Here is a 23,187-nt window from a genome sequence, read left to right as displayed (position 1 = left end):
CGTGTTGCTTTCTGTTTCCTCCTTCTCACATCCCATTTTGCCCATATGGTATCGTTAAAATGGCTAGCTGGAAGGAGAATATAAAATCAGACTCCCAAAAGAAAAGCCTAAGAAGATTTTTTTCAGTACATGGAAGTAGAGTGTGATGTCATCCTCAAATTTTATAAGAATACTCTCCACTTCATTATCCGAGTCATTCATGAAAATATTGAGTAGTGCTGGACCTAGGATTGATCGGTGTGGGACCCCACTAGTTAAGTCCCCCAGTTTGACAGTGAACCATTGATAACTTCTCTGAGTAGGGTTTTTCAACCAGTTTTTCATCCAGATTATATTTTTGAGTTCAAATTATGGTTATTAGATTTGTAGCTGCGCTTTGTACTCACCATTACGTTCCACCCGTTAGTGCTGTTTTAATTACTTACTGATTGCCCAGAATTTATTTCACAGTTGGAATGATATAATACTCCACATAAATCTGAAAGAAAAAGTGAATGTTGTCCTCTCAAGTGACCTAAATAAGTGTTTGACACAGAGCAGTCATTTCAGAGGGGGGTCGTGTTTTTGTGGATGTATATCCTTTTCATTTTGGGAGTAACTAGAAATGGCCCTGAATCAAACCACCAGATCAAAATGACCCAAACTTTGGTGAATTTCCTGTCTGGATTTGGAATTTTTTCAGGTGTAAAGTTATGCCAGGGTATAAAGCTTGAGAAAATCTAGATAAAGTTTCTGGGAGATAGAGCTGTGGGCGTCCAAAAAATGACACGTTCCTGACTTTTTCAGACCAATGTAACTCAGAAAAGGCTTGGTCTAGAAATCCCAAATATGAGATTAATATGTTGCCCTAGCTGAGTACTGGTGCCTTTCACTAGTCTTTATAGGTTTCGGTTGCAGATCTGATTCATTATTAAAAGCCTTTTCATCATCTGTTTTGAGCTCTGCATTGATCTATGTAATGCGTGCTGGCTAGCATGCTAGCTTTAGGTGCTTCTTAAATCCAACATCAGTGTCATACATGTTTCCTATGCTGCACAGCCACAATGCTGAAGTACCCATGACCCCTCTGGAAACATAATATGAGTTATGTGGAGGATAAGTACCTTGCAGAGTTCCTAAGGTTTGTAGCTGTACAAGCTGACTTTATCTTTCCAAAAAATAAGATGAAGGATCATCATTTTTCAGTCAGTAGGCCAGGTAGCCAGGAGGAATGATAGTTGAAGATGAAGGGAGACAGTCAGGACAGGAGGCTTTGAATTCTATTCCCATCTGTGATTCCAGTGAGTCATAATCCTTTACATACATTATACATGGCACCTTACAAATATAGTTTAGTTAGATCTCAAAAGACCCTGGTAAACTAAACTATAATTTTACCTTCATTTTGCAAAGGGAGAAGTTGAAGCTCAATGAGTTGATCTTGCTTTACATTTCATGCAAATGTAAAGATTTAAATTGATAAAAATAGGAAAAAATAAACCTACATTATCCATCAAAATTATGGGGGGGAAATTGAGCTCTGCCAAGCCCTCAGATAATATAAATCGAACGAAGCTTTCATTCTGTTACATGGTGAATCACTAAAAACAGAATCACAGACTAGGACAAATGTGCTAGGATGTAGCTGTGCAGACCCTTGACATAATTACTTTAATTAGCCACAAAAACTGTAGTCTTGTCCAGTATTGAATTGAACACCTACAGGAGCTTTACCTTGCCTCTTTCTCTGCACAGTAGTTGGAAGTATTTAGACAGGCCAAAAGAGGCTACATCTACACTACAAGCTAGGGGTGCTGTGTGTATATGTGCTTGGCATAGCTCAGCTGTGCCTCTGCTGCCATTGCCAGAGTGACCACCGCTACACAGCTGTTTCTTCTTGCCCTAGCTCAATAAGAGCTAGCACAAATATGTATATGCCAGCAAGGAAATCACACCCGTACTTCATAGAGCAGGCATAGCCAGAGACAGGGCAACTCAGGGTAGAAACCTGTTTTAAAAGCTCTAATCTACGTGCAGTATGGTTACAGTACAAATTATTTTAGAAATATCAAAAAGCCCCTTCAGAGCCTTTAAATGATCTGACCTTTAATCTGTCATCTTAATAAGGGCTTCATTGTACCCATGAAAGGGGACCCGACCACATAAAATCCAAAAATAACTGTTATAAACAGCAGGCAAGTGAAGTTCATAGAACATTACAGCCAGTCACTTTAAGTTCATAAAATGTTCAGTCAGCCCCTTTACAGTGGGCTGCCTCCTGTTTTCTATTAGTTAGATAGTAGAAATGTATGGTGTTGCATTATTCACTCAATATTCCCTGTGTCTGTTTTCCAGTCCTTGTTATTTGAGAGTTCCTGTTTTCTGGAATAGATGTATCTATCCCTCTCATTTGGTAATTAATCTAATTTCTCCCCACCATTTTATTTTTATCAAAGCATCTGAGCTGCAGGAATGCATAGCAACGCCCACAGATGGCATTCAGTCTGTCCTGGTGCTGCAACTCAATCATCATATCCCTGCTGCCAAAGCTCACACCCACTCACTCAGCATAGTAATGCAGAGATGTAGCCAAGGCCAGGGCACTGAGCACGTCTTCTCAGCCTCTACAGCTCTTTTGTTAAGTTTGCTTCATGTTCGTAACAAAAGTCTGGTTTATTATTTTCAGCAACAATCATGAGTCATCACAGAGGGACATGTGGGACAGTGTTTCCAGTTGTAGTGGGAGACTCCCTGGTCCACGCTGCTCCCTTGGTGTCTCTCAGATGGTGCACAGGGAGCAGAGTCTGGATGTGTCTGTCTGTTCCCTCCCCCCCCCACACCAATTAGGAGGCTGCAGCATAGGGAAGTGCCTAATGGGTGTAGAGATGGCATAGCTGGCTCCTATACTGCCCTCTGCTCCTGGGGGAATTCCGTGCCCTTGTGGGCAGGGGTGCAGAATTCATACCTTCTGCAGATTTCTTGGCTTCTCCGCAGAAAAATAGGGGAGCAAAGAAATCTGTGAGGAACATGCCCCTTCTGTGGCAGTCCAGGTGCGTCTGCTGGGAGCAGCTGGCAGCAGAGAGCAGATCACTGCTGAGGGAGGAAGGAGGCTGGGTGTGCATGCATGTGTCTATGGAGAGATGTTAAGGGAGTGGGGCTGGGTGCATGCCTGCGTGTGATCGAGTGAGAGAGACTCAGGCTTTGTCTACACTGGCAATTTACAGCACTGCAACTTTCTCGCTCGGGGGTGTGAAAAAACATCCCCCTGAGCGCACCAAGTTTCAGCGCTGTAAAGCACCAGTGTAGACAGTGCACCAGTGCTGGGAGCTGCGCCCCTCGTTTAGGTGGGTTTTTTAGAGCGCTAGGAGAGCTCCCAGGGCAGCACTGCAACCACACAAGGCATGTTAAGGTGCTGCCACGGCAGTGCTTTAACGCTGCCAGTGTCAACTAGCCCTCACTCTATCCCTCTCCGCGTAGGGCTGCTTGAAGCAGGCACTGTCCCTGAGGCAGAGCAGAAATGTAACAACTAAGCAGGCTGGCTGCTAATGTTCCCATTGTTAGTTAAGTGTTCCCATTCTTAGTCAGGTTTCAGAGTAGCAGTCCTGTTAGTCTGTATTCGCAAAAAGAAAAGGAGTACTTGTGGCACCTTAGAGACTAACAAACTTATTTGAGCATAAGCTTTCATGAGCTACAGCTCACTTCATCAGATGCATTTGGTGGATCCGATGAAGTGAGCTCATTCTTAGTCAATTATGGTCAATTTTACTTTGCCAGAATGGTGTAAAGGAGCCTTATTGTAAATGACAGTAACGGAATCCTCAGCTAGGAAAATCTGTGTGCTGTCCCACTTTTTTTCCTGTGCCAGAGAGGCAAAATGGGGTTAGATTACAATTCAGGATCTATTTTACTTATCCATTAAAAAAAATGCAGGACAATGATTAGTAATACTGTATGACTTTCACATGTGAATGTCTGAGCAATTTAAAGCAACAGTCTACTTTACAGAACACCCAAACACCAAAATAAAAGTAATGTAATTTAAATGAAAATCCAGGATTATATCTGGAATGCAGGGTCTTGGTTACCAAGTATTTGTAACGTTACTTTTTTTTTTATTTTTGGGTGCAGAATTCCCCCAGGAGTAGCCCCTCTCACAGATCCTGGTTGTTGGTTGTGTCAGTATGGGGAGGAGTGGGCAGAGAGCAATGAACTCTAGCTATCCTTCGCTGGCAGAAGGTCCCTTAGGGTCCCTTATACTTTTCTATTCTGTTTTCCGTCCTCATCAATGTATTGTCTGAGTGCCTTCTAATAGTGTATTATGTGACGTGATTAACATCTGTCACGTGTGGTTCTTTCTGCCTCTCATCCTCACCTTAGAGGGACAGAATTGTGTGTGCAGAGGAGCGTTTTGGTGTGTTTTTGTAATGTAAATTCTGCTGTGTTTAAGTTAGAGAAGGTCAGGTTGAAGAAATGCCCCTTTAATGTGGAGCAGAAGCTGGTGAGGTTTGTGATATTCTTGGGGTGGTTCCTGGAGGAGTTCGTTCCACAGTCTCAGACTTGCCTGTCTCCTGCACAGACAAGCTTTCCTCTTAGCGTAGTATGGCTGTGGAGTGAAATTGTCAACAATGCTCTTCATCCTGGAGCTTTAGATGATCTTTTAGATATTCTGGACTTTGCCATTGAGCATCTTCTAGGTAAGGACTGAGATCTTGAACTTGACTCGATCTATGGAAAACCAGTGTTGCTGAAGAGATGCACTGTAGCATTCTGTACTAGTTGGAGTTTCCTAAAAGCTAACAGCTTCTTGCCTAGGAATATTGCACAGACAGGAGGTGACAAAGGCAGGTATAACTGAGCCAGGTCATTGTTTGCTAGGAAGGGATGGAGTCTTATAACCAAAGGGAGATGGTAAAAAGCACTACTCATGGATAAGGCTAAGGTTTTGTAATGGTTATTTTTCGTAAAAGTCACAGACAGTTCACGGGCAATAAATAAAAATCCATGGAAGCCGTGACTCGTCTGTGACTTTTGCTGCTGCAGCTCCATGATTTTCCCCCACCACCATGGTGGCTGGGAGCTGTGGGGTTCCCCCTCTGCCCACGGCAGCTGGAAACTGCAGAGTGACCATATTTCCCAAAGAGAAAATGGGACACTCCCAGCCCCTTGCCCAATGTGTCCCCCTCCCCCTGTGCAAGGCTGTCACCCGTCACTGGAACCCTGAGGAGGGCCCCCTCAGGAGTCTGGTCACCTGATGCTGGAACCTTGCAGGGGCCCCTGTTGCTGCTGTCACTGGAATCCTGCCAGGGCCCCGCTGGCTGCCAGCTCCTGAGTCCTACAGCTCCTGGGACTGAAGCAGAGAATGTCACAGAGGTGTCCGGAAGTCACAGATTCCGTGACTTCCTTGACCTCCTTGACATAAACGTAGTGTATTCATGGATGCTGCTATGTGAGAGCTGTGTCAGCAGGGAATCAGGAGTACACCTAAACTATGGACTGAAATTTGGTTTCTTGGCACACCACTCCTTTCTCTCACCCCAGGGTTGTCAAATTTTATCTCAGTGAACTAGAGAATAGTGTAGGAAAGAGGTTTCCGTAGTGTGGACCACACCAGACCACAGAGGTAGTCTGCTGGATCACACACCTTCCCATTCATAGTCACACAGATCACCTCCCTTTCCCTCCCATGTACAATTCCGTGAGCCACCTCATTCTATCTGCAATAACATTCAATCCCTGTGGCAACTACAGAAGTTGGTTATATTGAAATATAATTGTTGTTTGTATTGTGGTACTACCTAGGGGTTCTAATTGGAACTGGGATACACTGAGCTCGTTGCTGTATTTAATTTATTATAGGTGTCTTTTAATACAATTTAGGAGCTCAAAATATGGAGGACAGCCAGCTCGCTGTGGACTATCAGCAACTGCTCCACAGAGCAGAGGCTGTATTCTATAATTCTGTATTCTACAGAACCTCTGCTTTACAGAATACTGTGGATATCATAGTGAGGTTAATTATTTTACAAGCAGTAAATGCCAACCTCTTTTAATGGAAACCACTGTACTGTATGTAGCATGTGTGTGTGGACTACCACGGCCAAAAAGAAAACATTTGACTATATCTCTGCCATTAGTTTACTATTTCACTATTGGGAGCTCTTAGTAATGAAATTTGTGGACTCATCATCTGTAACAAAATAATTGCAATTAATATATTCTCTGTCAATACATGATTAGAATATAGATGGCATAGACAGCATACATCTCTTTCTGGTTGTATGAAGGGAGACATTAAAATATACTTATATTGAAACAATTCATCACATTTACAAGCACAGTGTCAATACAATGAATATAAATTGGGAAAAGTTGTTTGAAAAAAATCTCTTTATTTCTTCACATAATATAAGAAATGTCCTTTATTCATTATTAGCTGTGGACTGAGACTTATATGTTTGTTGCAATTTGACTTCATTTGAACAGTTGTATAATTAAGGCTCAACAAGAGAGATCCGTTTGGATTTATAACATTGTTTAGAAGTTTTAATTGCCTTTGGAAGCTGGGGAGAAGTTCATTCTGTACATGTTTTACTTACAATTCAGGAACCACTATTATGTCAGAAGACTTGCGAGATGCTTTGGATAACATGTATGATGCCAGAATTCCCAAGCTTTGGTTCAAGATTTCCTGGGAATCTGCTACTTTAGGGTTTTGGTTTACTGAGCTTCTTGAAAGAAACCAACAATTTAGCAGCTGGCTGCTGGATGGCCGACCAAATCAATTCTGGATGACAGGATTCTTTAATCCACAGGTAAGGTTACCAAGTTAGCCTAAGCATGGTATTTTAAATCCTATGCAATAACTAAAAGATAACTTGAGAAAGCATCCAACTAACTCAGTTATAATTGTGTCCTGAGTTAAATAAACTCCAGACCTTAAGGATGAGATGTTTATTAGCCCAAACTATGGTTACTGAAATAACAGAAAGCAGCACCATCAAGTTATTATTATAATAATAATAGAATGTATATAAATAGTCTCAATGAGTTTCTGCACATTTCAACTCCTTACTCCCTTTTCTCTTTCTTTTTCTTCCCTCCCCTTGCCCTGTATTAAGAGTCATTTGTGTGTCATTCATTATTTAAAGCTCCCTAGAGTATGAAATAATTACATTTTAAAAAGAAAGTTTTAAAAACATGCCATTTATGGGTAAAATGGGACTTGCCTCCGAGCCCTTGTGGGCCAGTTCCATAATGTGGAGTTATATATTAGGTATACAGCACTTAAAATTGTGCCAGGCAATTTGCAGAGAGATAAAGAACACAGTCCCCACGCTGCATAGTCTAAAATAGGTCAGACATAACAAAAAGAAAAGTAACAAAGAGAAGGGCTGAGGGTGGAAGAAGGAAGAATTCACACCTTCATCATGTGGCTACTTTGTATGGCTGTGCACACTGATGAAAGTTTCATGATGCAGCAGATATTTCTGGGAGCTGTGATATCTGGAAATGATGGATTCTGAGATGTCTCAGGTGAGTGCATGGCCAATTTTGTGGAATTGAAAGAGAGTTATTTTAAAGATGTATTTTTATTAATACCAATGGATGTTAGCAATGTAAATGTTAGCTGACGGAGTTGCCAGGAAGAGAAAAATTATCGATGGAGATGGGTATGGCAAATATTCTCCTGGGCTAAGGGTGGAGGATCTTCAGGTGTCTATCTGGACTGACTGTTTTGGAGAGTAAATAGTCTACCGTCACAATTTTATAGTCCCAGTGTCCTGTCCTACAGACATTAGAATCCAAGGATTCAAAGAAGCTATTACAGTTTAACATTTGATTTTGTCCACAAGACTCAGTTAGAGTCCATTACAGGCACTTTTAAATATCCCTGAACTGCTATTATGCTGTCAGACCAGTTGCTGTCTTACCTGCCTCACCAGGAGTGCTGTGAGGATCAGTAAGTTAGTGCTAAAAGAAAAGGAGTACTTGTGGTACCTTAGAGACTAACAAATTTATTAGAGCATAAGCTTTCGTGAGCTACTATTTTGGTAACGTGAAGCGCTGTGTAAACTAGTACTTGTCTGGAGAATGGTTAGACATCTCAAAATTCATACTGTTTCCTGACATTTTCTTCACTTACTGCTGCTAGATTTTGCACTAAAGATGCCCAAGAACAGATCTAGTTTTTACTCTGGCCATGTTAGTTGGCTTTGTTCATGCCTTGGCCTAGTGACAGGTTTACAATTCTGCCAGGCTAAATTGGGCATCCTACTTGTTGGCGCTGGACATCTGGACACCTTGATAAGAAGCCAAGTAATCAGAATAAAATGTCTCCAAACAAGCTGGGACTTGATAGATCTCAACAATTCAGGAAGAGCTTGCAGAAATGTGCAAATTTAACACTACATAACACACATTTGTAAAACTTTCTAAACCTGTAAAGTGTACAGAAGAATCCCTGCATACTGTATGTTTACATGACTTTAATGTTCATTTGTGTCAGCAATTACAAGTGTAAGAGTCAGAAAGTATCCTGCTAAACTCTATTGTGTTACATTTTATTTAAAATTATTATACTTAATAATATAGTTATCATTTTTTTAAATCACTATCACATGGATCAGAGATTTAGAAAATGAATTCCCATCTACAAAAATGGGCTCAAAGGGATAAAGAATTAATTTTTACTGGCAAAACTGGCTCATTAATAATAACTTATAAATAGTCAAGAACGCCTCTCATTTGTATATCTCAGAAATCTATTTCTTATCCCCATCTGTATAGCCTGCTGTCTTCTCTTTGCATCAGTCTATTGATGATGGTAATGGTTTACACAAGAGAAGAAGATAAATCTGCTGCATTCAGAATACAATGTGCTCTCGCATTAAAAATAGAGGGCCCAATTCTGTTCTGACTTATGCTGGTTCTAAACTAGGGTAACTTCAGTGACTTCATGGGAACATCTCCTGATTTATACTGGTGTGAGAGGAGGATCAGGCCCATATGTGAAAGAAACCCTGTTCCTTTTGTGTCTACACTGGGCCAAGGAAACCAGTTCAAGTAAATGAGACCTGACGTGGACTATCTCCCACCCCTGGAATTAATCTAGCACTAGATCTTTTTTAGAAGTGAGACAAAATGTGATTAAAATATGGTTTAAAAAGTGTTAGCACCTTTCATGCATCTTTACATCTCCAGGCTAGAGCCAGCAAAAAGTACCCTTGCTCTCCTGCACTTTCACTACAAGCTAGTATGGTGTCTTTGGTTTTGTTTTTGTGTCAAAAAAGATGTTTTAATGTGAGTGATAAACAAAAACAATAAAAACCCGTAAGCACTGCTTTCTGCTGCAGCAGGGGCTTCGTGTCCAGGCACAGTAGGAAAGGGTTCTTCTGTAAGGTGCAGTGCCCAATTCTCCAGTGCACACTTATTTCCACAGTAACACAATGATAGTTCTGTTTTGCAAGCATAGTTGAGAAATATGAAATAAACCATAAAGGGAGGCCTTCCACATTAGCTGGGTGAGGTGAAGAGGAAAACATGTTTATTGTAACAATAAGCATAATTGACTTCAGTCTACCACATCACATAGCCCAGTTGTCTTGATCCTCCACATCCAAAGAGTCAAAGTTAGATTGTATTAGTTCTTGGAAGGGAAAGAAAACAAAATTCCAGTTTACGTCAGTAGCCTCTAGTGAATATGCTGAAGATGAGTGGGCATGCAGATGAATGAAAATGGCATAGACGACTAGAAACTGAAACAAAACACCACACGAAAGTCAATTGTCGCAAGGGAGAGAGAAATGGAAGGAGAACTGAACCCACACCCCTAATACACTGATTTACATTCTGTTGCTTCTTGATTCACCATCAGTAATGGTAGAATCGTTGGGCAGCCAGCCCTTTCAGTATCAGCCCATCCCTTGCATTGACTAGGATTCTTTCCAGTGTGCTGATGAGTGTTATGAACCTTGCTATAGACAATGAATGGATCCTGCCATCTTTGTGATAATAGCTGATCTCTGCTGTCTGTCTCAGGCTTGCTCCTAATGAACAGCTATCCTTCCCTTCTTATGATTTATTATTAGTAGTATTTTATTTATTATCATCACTATTTCCTTGTTTGGCCAAACATCTGAACCACTTTCCTCACCCTGCCCTCTGTACTTTAATCTCTTCTCTGTGCTTTCTTTTCTTAGTTTATCTGGGATCTGGTATCTCTCTGTGGCCTTCCGAATAAGGATACTTGGCTTTTAGTTTTACAGGTTTCTATTTTAAAATATTGGTACTGGGATCATTTCTACAGACTGAGAGGGAAAACATATTCTAGTCACATAGGTTCTGCTTTGAACTAATTGGCGTATCTGATGACACTATTTGGCCATTACTTACCAACTCCCTTAGCTATATAATGGGGATCCCAACTAGTTCATACCCAATTATAATGATATTTGTTGACACAAAACCTCTTTAAAATGTTCCTGTTCTGGGTTTTCTAGAATGATAGTAGGAAGGTAGTAATGTAGATTAACTGAGACAGTGTGTTGCATTATCTTATGTATCCAAGCTCTCTTAACTTGAGGTGTAATACGCACTTACAAAACGCACCAGCAGCAGATTCATATGGCTATTATGTGGTCATGGTGGCATGTAAGATGGAGTTCCACCTTGAACAGTTCCTTGCCAGTCTTCTTCAGTTTGAGTCTGTATGGGAGGATTTAGATTTCTTAAATCCCTCAAAATTGCATCTTCCAACCTTGTTCCTGTCCAGCCCTGTGCTCTAATTCCTTTGATCTCAGTTCTATAAACCTTCTGTAAAAGCATAACTTCTTGTGCACTGAGACATAAACCCACCATTGCAGTCATCTTGTTCTCAACTAGTGCACGATTGCGACTTGCCAGGATCATCTAAGTGTCTCTTTGTTGTGACAATATCAAACCAATGAATATTAAGAATACGCCATAACTATTGACTGAAAACTGTTTAGTTTCCTCTCCTTGGCTGTTTTTAATGGCCATGTTTTTGCTCCATGTAACAGAGTTGTCATGACTACCATGGGAAATGTTTGCATCTTCATTGTCACACAACCAGAGGCCTTTGATGATGCAGAAATGCCCTGATGGAAGACCAATCCCATGTGTGACTTCTCTGGATATAGAACCTCCTGTGGTCAAACAGGTACCCAGGCAGAGAAACTATTCACCCGGTCAGTGTCACTGCCATCAACATGCAGTGTTAGCAGATCTTTTTTTTTGTAGCTGTTTAGAAGAGGTGTACATTTGGTTTTATCACCATTGATCTTAAATCCTATAGATTCTACAGTTTTTTGCAGGTCTTCTAGCGTTAGCTGTGGTTGGTCAGTAGTCTTCTTCAGGTAAAGCAATAATATCCACATATTTGAGATCCTCTAAAGATGAATCTTTAAATTTCACACCTCCTACTTTGGCCTCAGTCAGTTTTATCATCAGATAGTCTATTAGAACATTAAATAACCTATGTGACAGAACACAACTCTGCATACTCCTGATTCTTCTGAAAACCAGTCTGTAATGCAACCTTGACCCTCCCACAGCTAAATGCACCCAGGTACTGTTCCTCTACTAGCACACTAAATCCTTACGCATCCCATACTGGTGTTGCAGTATCTGCAGTACTTGATGCACTGAGTAAAAAGGAGCTGCAAAGTCTATAAATGTGATGTTCGCTTCCTTTCATTGTTCTAGTTGTTTTTCAATAATTTTCCATAGAACATATATACCATGGATTGCCGATCAAGTTGTGTGGAAACCACACTGGTTGTCTCTTTCTTTTTTGGGTTGAGACAATATTTCAGTTGGTTCAGTAATGTAAACACCTTCCTGACTGGCAGGAGCAATATACCCCTATAATTTGAGCAAGCTGATTGCTCTCCTTTTTTTTAAAAAAGAGATGATGCAATCCCTTTTCCAATGTTATGGAATATAACTCATTTCTTAAACTTCTTAGACAACTTTGTGAAGCCAGTGAACAAAATCCATGCTTCCTCTCTTTAGCAGTTATGGTAAAATATTGTCAAGACCAGATTCTTTATCATCTCATAACTGTTTAACCGCAAGTATCATTTCCTCTAATGTCACCAGCCTTTTTTCTGGTGGATTCATTTTTGGATTAAGTTGTAGTTTACAGCTTGATGGGGATCTGTTCATTAATTCACAAAAATGATCATGCAAGTGCTTAGGTTGTGCATCAACATCCATTTTTGTTCTTAACTTGCAGAACCCACAAGAATGGTCTTCCATTTAGGACAAATATACATTTCTGATCATGTCTTTCAGAGGCTTTCTCAATGTACTGGGCCATACTATTTCATCATTGATTATGATCGGTCCAGAAGGCGCTCTTGATTGCTCGTTCAAGACATTTCTTTTCCTCTATTATCCATTTCCTTGTCTCTTTGCTGACTCAGCTCTGACCTGCAGGTGCATCCCTTTGGCATCACACCTTTTTTTCTTTTTTCTCTCCCATAATTTGATGTAGTCATCTGTAATCCAACATTGCTTGTTCATTCTCCTTAGTCCCAGTTGTTTTCCAGCAACCTCTGTGATAAAATCCCCAGATAAAGTCCATTCTTCCTCTGCGGAAGACAATTGATCATCTAATATAGAATATTTGTTTCAGAATAGCAGCCGTGTTAGTCTGTATTCGCAAAAAGAAAAGGAGTACTTGTGGCACCTTAGAGACTAACAAATTTATTTGAGCATAAGCTTTCGTGAGCTACAGCTCACTTCATCGGATGCATTTGGTGGAAAAAAAAAAATTTTTTTTGATGAAAAATTTTTTTCAATGAAGTGAGCTGTAGCTCACGAAAGCTTATGCTCAAATAAATTTGTTAGTCTCTAAGAATATTTGTTGGAACTCACTACCGGGTAACTATTAGTGATCATTTCTTCATGAAGTTTATGAACATTGAAGCATTTCTATGTGATAGATGTCCTCTCTGGAACTTTTTTAAATGGAACTATTAGGAGTCGATGATCAGATTCCGGAGCAAGATCAGCACTCCTAAATACACGTAGCTCCACGGATGATTTTAATCAAGAATTTCAAAATGTGATCCAAAGTTGCATTGTTGCCTGATGGATACCAAAATGTGTAGTTATGGCACTTCTTTTGCTGAAACCAGGTAGCCATTAAAAATAGTCTGTGTGTAGAATCACATTCTTATAGATGCATGTCATTATCTGATCTCTCTTCTAGTAAGCTGTGTGGTCCCAGTACAAGTTCAAATCCCGTTCTGTCATGGCCAGTTCTCATGTTCATATCTCCCTATGGTGACAATATGAAGTCAGGGTGATGTACCGGATCCAATGTCATCTAACATGGTTAAAAAAAAAAAGCATCTCAGTATCATGCCTAGTTTCATGTGGAGCATATGCAATAATAACTACCACACATCCTACCTTCAAACTGAAAATGGTGGCTATCAGGTGTGGTGATGAAGCGTGCCAGGTCCGTATTGCAATTGCACCCTCAGGCACAAAACCAGAGCAAAACCAGCATGCTGATCATGCATGTAACAATTAAAAGCTCTGACCTCTATGAGTCACAGCTGTGCCCTTGGTGCTCAAATTCCACCATGACTCCTGCACACTGCATATATCCACATTCAACCTTTCCAGTTCTTCCACCAGGAGAGTCGTTTTTCCAACAGCTCTTAATGACCAGTTATTCCACAATCCCATCCTCAGACACTGACATTGCTGCAGAAGTGGATGTACGTTTTTATTATCAGGCTCTTCCACCCCATATTTGGTTTATTGAAGGACCATCATCATACGGTCTGACACCTCTGCATGTAATTGATTTAGATGGATCCTGAAGCTTGGTTCTGTTGTGAGTAACAGATGGAGCTGCCAAAGCTGGTGAAGTAGCCAAAGTTTTATGTCCATTTCTTCCACATGCTGATGCTAGAGATGTTTTATGGGGATGGCTTGCCAGGCCATCACCCAACCTTCCTGCTTTATTGGGACTTGGGACTGGCACTAGGAACAAGGAATCCAGTAGTGTGACAAACAGCGCCTGCAGCCATATCCTGTGTGCTCTAATCCCACCAGTTCTCACAAAAGTAGCAGAGATGGGGGGGGTTCTGTACCTGTTTGAACCACGATGCTGATCATTCAGCAGGTGCTTTTCTTTCCTTGGAAGCAGTACTGAACCAAGGGCCCAACGTGGTCTACTGCAATACAAATCTAAATAGTAAGATTCTAGTCACTCTGTGTGTCATTCTGAAGCTTAAAATATTGGTGAGTCAGTGTGAAGTGATGGAAGCACCACAAGTGTGCTTGAGAGATCTTTGTGTTCAGAATATCACCAGGTTCAATCATCACTGGATTTTGCAGTCTGGTAGTGTCCAGTTTTTAAGTTCTCAGTTATTCTGACTTTACAAATTACACGTATACAGCTACATTTAGGCATGTATCTATGCCCTGCCAAGAATTCTAGATCATTGTGATATCAGTGGTAACTCAACCAATCACCCTCTTAACTCTACAGCTAATTTGCATGCAGTAGTTTCATTGGTTATATGAGGGAGACTGTATAGATGGTGGATTACTTGTCCCAAGAACTGTCCCCCCCATATGCCCAACAGACACCTGCACAAAACAACAACGATCTCCCAGCACAACACCTATAGACACAAATCACCACAATCACCCAAACAACAGCACAACTAGCATACACAATTACTCAAACACACATAGCCCCTCACAGCAGCACACACCATTCACCACACACACAATTCACTACAATTCTCACAGCACAATACAACACACACACAAAATGACCCCAAACACACACAGCACCTCACCACAGCACACACCTCTCATTCACCACCCACACAAATCAACACAAATCTCCCAGTATAACAGTCCCTAACCACAGGTTTCAGAGTAGCAGCCGTGTTAGTCTGTATTCGCAAAAAGAAAAGGAGTACTTGTGGCACCTTAGAGACTAACAAATTTATTAGAGCATAAGCTTTCGTGAGCTACAGCTCACTTCATCGGATGCATTTGTCCCTAACCACAAATCAACAAGCCATGCACACAACATAGCCAGCACACACAATAACCCCCAACACACATAACTCATCACTGCAGCACGCACCCCCATTCACCACTTGCACAAATCCACATAACTCTCCTAGCACAACATAACTCCTGCACAATACAGCCAGTATACACAATTGCCCCAAACATCACTCTGAAGCCTAGAGTGTCTGTTGAGTGAGTGTGAAATGAGAGATACAGCTGCAGGCATGGTGGAGGATTATTTTTTTTTTTCAGACTAGCACCAAGTTCAATCATCACTGGGATTTGCAATGTATTATCATCCAGCTTTTAGCTTCTCAGCCATTTTTGGCTTTTTTGTGCACACAACTTTACAAATTACACCTGTGCAACAGCATGGGCTTTCTGCTACTAGTAGTGAATAATAATAATGGGCCTATTCACCCAACAGTCTCCAGTATCACAGTGAAGGTCTTTCATTCCTTCCAATCCCATGATGGTCTCATTTCTTTCTCCCTGACAGACACCACCAGCCCTCTACCTTACTGCCCCCTTTGCACCCCTACCCTTTGTTTCATTCTTACAACTCACTGCCCTGCATGTCTCCCACATCTGTCCACCAAACCCTCTTTCTCTCTATTCCTTGAAATCTGTCCTTAAAACCTATTTCTTCCCGGGCTCCATCTTTCACTTCCCTGAACCTTTGTTTTATTCTTCTTGTCTCTCTTAGATAGTAGCTCTTTGGGGGCAGAAATAGTGTTTCTAAATGCTGTCTCATTTACTGTGCTGTATAAATGAGCATCAAATGAATAAAATATAATAAAATAATTTAGTATAGCTTTGCAATGAGCCATTAAACAGTGACTGCATTTCACCCCAGTGATGGCTGCATTTCAGTGGGGGATGATTTGATTCCTGTGCATACTTCCTTTGCACTTCAATTTAAGTTTGTAAAGTACTTTGGCATCCTTGTGGGATGAGAAGTACTTTTGAAGTGTAAATGACAAATGATATTATTCTTGGAAAAGCAGAGCTGTAGAGCATATAGTAAAATACTAAAATTAATTGTGGCCAAGCAATTGCCTGTGTTCAGGAATGACACAAACCACATTAAATTAATCTGGCATATTTGTCAGATCTCTCTCCATCTGTCCAAAGTATCTGTAGCTGTAAAGTATGTCTGCTAGGTGGGCTCCTTTATGTATGTAACATTTGATATGTTAAATTAAGTCTAACTGCTGGATGCTTTTTGGCACCCACACCCAAATAGCAAATACATAATGGGGCCTGTCACTGTGATTATATACGAAAGCAGTGGGTTTACACTATTGCACTTGATTTGATAAGCAGGTGACATTATGTAGTGTAGCACTTTATGCTTTTAAGTCACTGTTATAACCAAGTAAGGAATAGTAGTGGGACATGGCTAAAACTCAAACTTTCCTTTTCTTTCTCTACTTAACATTGTTTTACTACAGGGATTCCTAACTGCCATGCGGCAGGAAACAACACGCTTGAATTTAGCAAAAGGCTGGGCGCTTGACAGTGTTATTTTACACAATGAAGTAACCAGGATGATGAAAGAAGATATTAGCAGCCCTCCTCCGGCTGACATTGGTGGAGTTTACATATATGGCCTTTTCCTGGACGGAGCAGGTTGGGACCGTAGGAACGCCAAGCTAATGGAGTCTGCGCCAAAGGTTAGTGTCAAGTTGTCTGAAACAAAGAGAGTGTGGCACACTTACAGAATATTAAATAAAACCTGGTCAGCAGGGTGCCTTAAGGAAACATTCAGTGTGACTGGGACAGTGATTGCACAATATATTGTAGTTGGGATAAAATACTACCTGGGGGACGTGAATAGATTGATAGCAGCTCTGTGCCCTGGAATGTGGAAAAGCCGGGCTTGCAGGCAGCCCCTGAGCTTTTGCTCCCCAGAATGGTACCACTCAAACACATAGCACAAGGTGCTGCTCTTGGAAGACAAAGGTAATTACACAAGAACCTCTCATCTGCACATCTGGAAGAGTTGTTTTGGCATGTGTATGGCTGGCCATCCTCGTAGCCAGGGGATGAAAGCTGTGTCCAGGGCTGTCTAGGGAGGAAAGGATAAATATGGGGGGTGGGTTAGAACAATGAAGCATCATTGTGAAGAGGAACCTTAGGATCTCATCTGGGATGGGTTTAACTGTAGCAGGTCAAAGTCATACTCTTCTGCTTCAGGGAGCCACAGGTACGTAGCTTCATAATAGTAATGCCCACATCCATATCAAATTAAGCTGTGCTCCCATCAAAACTTGTAAGCTAAGTAGGATAGGGTATGATAGAAGCCACTGAAGACCAGATCTTTGGCATCATTGAAGTCCTTGGCATTTTTTTACACAAGTAGATATGTTAGCTCTGAGGTCTTGCTCAAGCTTCAGTTTGGTTATGTTTATCTAAAACCAGTTGCCTCTGTGATATCAGCAGGGTGCAGTATTCTTCAATTCCCACTCCAGACTGTTCTGTAGGGTTCCTGTATTCTGTAAAACGTTGCCAGGCTTTACCCCAGAGGTAACTACATTGCAGTCGTGGGTCAGGGAATTCCTGTCTGGGGTTGGTAAAGCACGTATGCGTCCCACTGGATGAGAACTGTGTCTTTGAGGTCTTTGCCATTGTGACAGCCAACTCTAACATTCTTTGTTCGTGGTAAGATGTTTCCCCACCCATGTGCCTGTCCTGACTGACTGAAGCAAATGTTTATAAACTTCTTGTCATCAAGCAATGCATACTATACAGTTTCTGTGCAGCAAATCCGGTGTATAACTGTGATTAAGCTGACTCTTGGTGTCCAATATTTAGCTGCTCACAAGTGTAATGTGTAGTGATGGGTAAATCTCGGAGAGTTAGATCTGGCTTGGATAAACACCAACAGGTGCCTGTTTGTTCTTTGGAGCTCCACTGCTAGCAAAACAGCTCAGGCAAGTAGGGCTGCTAGTAGCAGCTTCTCCTTTGAAGCGCCACTACTCCCAGTTAGTAAAGAGGAGGAGAGTGGGGAAAGAATGAGGAAAGCTAATGAAAAGACAGGGAAAGAGAAGGAAGAAGGCTCCCTGCCACTCTCCCCTAATCTCCCCACTCTCCTTACTTCTTGGCTCTTTTATAGGTCCCCCGCCCAGGGCCTTTACCTTCCGGGTCCTCCCAACCCCAGTTACCCTGGGGCTTTCACTGGCTTGACGATATTTTTGTGATAGTGCAGGGCTAAGCAGCAGCGTGGGGCTTCCACTCCCTGCTGCACCTGCTAAGAGCCAGGCAAAGCAGCTTCCCAGCAGCACTGCTGTAAGCAAAGAAGCAGCAGAAAAAGTCAGGGGTGGCCCCTGCCCCTTGATGTCCCCTGCAGTGCTGTGCCAAGGGCAGCTATCTACCATGCTCTGGTCTGTTACATCACTAGTGGGTTTGTTACATCACTAGTAGGATTCAGTGTCCCTGGAATGGCTCTCTGAGTGGTTTGTTTTTTGTTAATGTTCCCCTTAGGTGCTGTTCACAAGTCTTCCTGTAGTCCATGTGTACGCTATCAGTACCACCGCACCACTGGATCCAAAGAAACAGCCAGGGAACTTGTACTCCTGTCCTGTGTACAAAAAACCTCGACGAACGGACCTGACATACATTTTCTCGTTATATTTGAAAACTGTGCAAAATCCTGACCACTGGACTCTAAGGGGTGTTGCATTACTCTGTGATTCCAAATAGCACTATGGCTATAAGATCCAACTGGAATACTGGGCCAAGGGCATTCAGGCTTTAGTTTTATTACATAGCAGTGGTATATTTCTATTCATAGAGGTATGGGCATTAGCAAATCATATTTGTAGAGACAGCTGTTTCTGCATGGTGATTTGTATGATCTTTTCACAGCAGGAATCATTAAACATGTTTAACTTGGGAACATCAACCAGGGAACCTTCAAATCTGTAACATGGAAAATAATTATAGGTATAAAGTCTAGTTGCACTGAATCTATCCCCATTTGCTGCATAAATTAACTCATTCTACTAAATACTCTATTCCACATTCAAAATATATGCTCATTAAAAATGCCTCTTGCTTGAAACTACTGTTCTAACTAGATTTTTCAGTGATTCTTTATAGATCTTATCTCCTCTTTATAATACAGTTATGCTGACAGTTATTGGTGATTGCATCGATCACAAACCTCTTTGGAAGTGGGTACAAATACACCCTTCAATTAACATAAATGTCAGGACAAGTTAATCACAAGCCCCCCTCCCTAAGGCAAAAGGGGATGTGAATCTGCCCAGGAATTAAAGACCATGTGGGTAGAGGGATTTTGCTAGGTAAGGTGAATGTGTGTGCATGTAGAACAAGCAGAATGAGCAAGCCTCAGAGGTAGGAAGAAAGCCAAGCAATTGCTTGTAAGCACAGGGTGAGCCAGGAGAAACCTAGAGGAAGATTCTGGGTTTAGTGCTGGGTAAAGAGGCTGTAATCAAAGACATGATCCTGTTTTTTTAATTCCTCCTGCATGCCTTGTAAATAAACAAAACTGCATCAAAGAAAATATCAGCTCCCTCATTAATTTCTGCTCCCAAGTAGAACAGCCCTAGGGGCCTGAACTTTAACTGGCCTCTGGAGCCAAAAAGGAGCAAGGGTACAGATTTGTAATTATGCAGCCATGTTTCAGTTCCAAGTGCATCAGCTGCAGCATAACTGAAGAAAGATGGTGCTATATCCAAATGGTTCTCTGGCTATAAGCACTGCTTTAAATGACTCAGATTGCTTATACGGTAGCGTAGACTGCCTCCAGGGATAGACACTTGGCTAAGCCAGCTGCTAATGTTTTGGAGAAACAGGACCTCAGACAAATGTGAAAAGATTTGGTCTAACTTTTAGAAACCTTTGATTAATTCTTAGTGACTGGAAACTGAGGTGCAAGGTATCACTCTCCTTTCCCTTCTCTGCCCCACCCATTTCCTTTCTTTCTCTTTCTTTGTGGGTTTTTTTTAAACCGTTCTCCCCTTATTTTTATAATAGTAAAATAAAATAAAAAGTTGATGATGTACCACAAGTTTAAATGTCTGCACACAAAAAGGCCTGTCTAATTTGCATGCAGTTACTTTTGATTTCATTTGTAAAGTGGGTAATTATGCATACAAAGAGACATACCTCTGCCTGACAGTTTTCTCCTTTGTGCATGCAGGCAGAGCGCTCGCACAGAAATGCAAGCTCACGTCACATGAGGCCTTTTTACTTAGGAATGTCTTAGTTTTGTAGCCTCTTTGTTGCTGCTGGTTCCTTGGCCTTATTTCCCATGTCTGTATTTTGCATCACTATTTGTGATGAAACTGAAAGAAACAGCAGCCAGCATAGTAGAAGCTCTATCCAGAAATAGCTGCAGAGTTTATTTTTATTAGCCGTGTATGCAGCTTCCAATGTAAAGCAAGGATGGGTGTAGACAGGCTTGGTCTGAAAACAGAAACAAGGCTACTACTGGCAGAAAAGCTGTATGGCTTTTTTTTTTTTTTTTTTGGCCAGGCCAGGACACTTTCAAAGTAGTAGGCATTACTGTTGGGGCCAGGGTAAGAAGAGCCTACAGGGAAGCCTCTGCCAATCTCTCTCTCTCTGTGTTTTTGCTTTTTGTGAAGATACCTTTGATTTTTCTGTCCATTTAAAGGTGATCCGGCCAACTAGTCCAGAAACAGGGTTCAACTTTTCACACAGTCAGTTTTATTTTATGGTTAGTAGTTGCAGGACTCTTACTGTTAGGAGGAATAAAATTCACTTCCACAACTAGCACAGAGTGTCAGACTTGCTCCTGGAAAGCAGAGAACAAGCTGTACCTTAAGGGTCACATTCTACCCTTGATCTGTGCACAGAACTCTCTGCACAATTCCTGGGAGACGACAGACCTAAATGAGACCACATTGTCAAAAGGCTCATTGCTCCTCCCACTTGGAGTGCAGCTGCTTGTATCCATTGAATTCAGTGAGAGTTTGGGGTGTGAAAGGGATATAGGATCAGGCTTCAAGAACATTGCTTAGACACTTTGGGAAACTGTGGAGAAGATCAGAGAGGCTGTTAACCAGGACAAGGCTGCTCCACTCTATGGAACTAGAGGCTCCAATCAATTACTGTTTTCTGTATGTAGGGAGTAAATTAACTTTGATGCCCTAATAAGCTGAAGCAGCCAACAAAATAATATTGAGAATACACTCTGTTAGAATGAAAATGGCACTTTGAAATATTCTGCATAACTCAAGAGCTCACTTCTTGCTATAAAAGCAAATCTTCTAATAAATGTGGTAATTTGACAGAATTTCCATGTAATGGGCCAAATAAAGCTTTTCATCCTAATTCTATCACCCCTTTGCTTTATAAAGTTATAATAAAATTAGAAAATTAAATAGCTTTTTTTTTAAACTCTAGGCCCATTCATTAGCATATAGTATCTTGCAAACTACTGCAAGTTTAATAATTTGTATATTGCAGTAAAACAGCTTTATTGGATAGCTTTAAATATGTATTTAAGAAACAGACGGAGTCTCTATTAGGGCTTTTTATTGTAGAATAACATCAACTCACACAAAATAGAACACGGACTATGTAACATCATAAACAGCCACCATTATCATCTGTGCAATTTAAGATGGCTCCAGTGATTTAAAGAAAAAGAAAAATATTACACAATTACATAGCTTGCAAGCTAAATTTTCAAATGTTTCTTCCATATGCGCTGAGGAATCTTTGGTTTTTTTTTCTTTTTAACAGTTTATTATTACAGTATTGAATATATTTACAATAGATGTTATGCAAACATCGTTCTCGCTTACAGTGCCTCATGATGTCATTCATCCCAAACCGGCAACATGAATCCAATTTGAAAGCTTTGCCATGTCATTTACATAATATATCATTAAGCCCTTAAAAAGAAAAGGAGGACTTGTGGCACCTTAGAGACTAACATATTTATTTGAGCATAAGCTTTCGTGAGCTACAGCTCACTGCATCCGATGAAGTGAACTGTAGCTCACGAAAGCTTATGCTCAAATAAATGTGTTAGTCTCTAAGGTGCCACAAGTCCTCCTTTTCTTTTTGTGAATACAGACTAGCCCTGCTGCTACTCTGAAACCTGTCATTAAGCCCTTAGAACTAGTGTTCCATAGTTGCCATAGCTAATTCCTAATGCAGAACATTCTGATTTTAGGTACCGGGGCTAAATCACAGGACTGGCAGGCAAAGTTTTGGAAATCAAACTGAGTTTGAATGACAGCTTGACCAGTAAGCCATGGGTCCTGGGGCAATGTTTGTCAAAATAGAATCTTAGACAGTAAATAAACTCATAGCTGTTGTCAATATTGTACAGATATCAATGCCTCACTCTGAGATCTAATTTTATGTAAGTACTAAGGAGACATCAAGTAAACTTAAACAGAAGAGGCCCATTAAACCCTACTAATTCTGCCAGTACAATGGCTATGTTTACTAACATACCTCATTTCAGGATATGGATTCCTGCCTCTTTTGTGCTACAAACACACTGTTTCATACTCCTAAAGACAGTATCCGGCTTGCACTCTCTGTGGCTGTGACTGGTCGATAATGATGATGAGAAGTAAACAACGAACTGGATATGGATTGGCCTGCGTGTCAATAGCTTTTTATGGAATTGATTTTAATTGTTTAGAACCCCAGCAAAATGTCGAGAGCAGAAAACACAGTGGTCCTTTTATCTTAGCAGCTACCTTAAGAAAAAAACAAACAATGATCTGTTTTTCCTCTGCTCTGTTGATGGCAATTAATTCTTAAGCTGTTTTTAGTTTTGTATGATGGGAGTAGAGGAACAACTATTAATCAGTTCTTGCACAGAAAAGACAAATGGGTCTGCCCTTCTCAAAATTCATTTTAGTCCCACATTCTTGTTTTTAACTCTCTATTCCTCAGTCCCCATATATTAATCTGGTTTCCCTTATTACTAATTTATACCAGCGCCTTCCTCAGTACCAATTGACACTTGCACTGACCTTTGCATAATACAGATATTCTACCAGAGTTCTCCATTGCCACCAGATTTTTCCAGGTTTCAGAGTAGCAGCCGTGTTAGTCTGTATTCGCAAAAAGAAAAGGAGGACTTGTGGCACCTTAGAGACTAAAAAATGTATTTGAGCA

The 23,187-nt window shown here is 41.0% G+C and overlaps 1 protein-coding gene across 1 annotated transcript in view; it reads left to right on the top strand.

Moving 5' to 3' along the window:
* The window catches only part of LOC119851672 (dynein axonemal heavy chain 5-like), a 270,620-nt gene extending 248,658 nt beyond the window's left edge, over nucleotides 1–21,962 (top strand). Inside the window, exons 75-77 of the mRNA XM_043508515.1 lie at nucleotides 6,583–6,791; nucleotides 16,506–16,727; nucleotides 18,538–21,962. Of these exons, the coding sequence (XP_043364450.1) occupies nucleotides 6,583–6,791; nucleotides 16,506–16,727; nucleotides 18,538–18,756 (650 nt within the window). The 3' untranslated portion in view covers nucleotides 18,757–21,962. The remainder of the gene's footprint in view (nucleotides 1–6,582; nucleotides 6,792–16,505; nucleotides 16,728–18,537) is intronic.
* Nucleotides 21,963–23,187: the final 1,225 nt, after the last annotated feature.

This window comes from Dermochelys coriacea, chromosome 2 (assembly GCF_009764565.3).
Source record: "Dermochelys coriacea isolate rDerCor1 chromosome 2, rDerCor1.pri.v4, whole genome shotgun sequence".
Lineage (NCBI taxonomy): Eukaryota > Metazoa > Chordata > Testudines > Dermochelyidae > Dermochelys > Dermochelys coriacea.
This window is presented reverse-complemented; position numbering and strand designations above follow the sequence as displayed.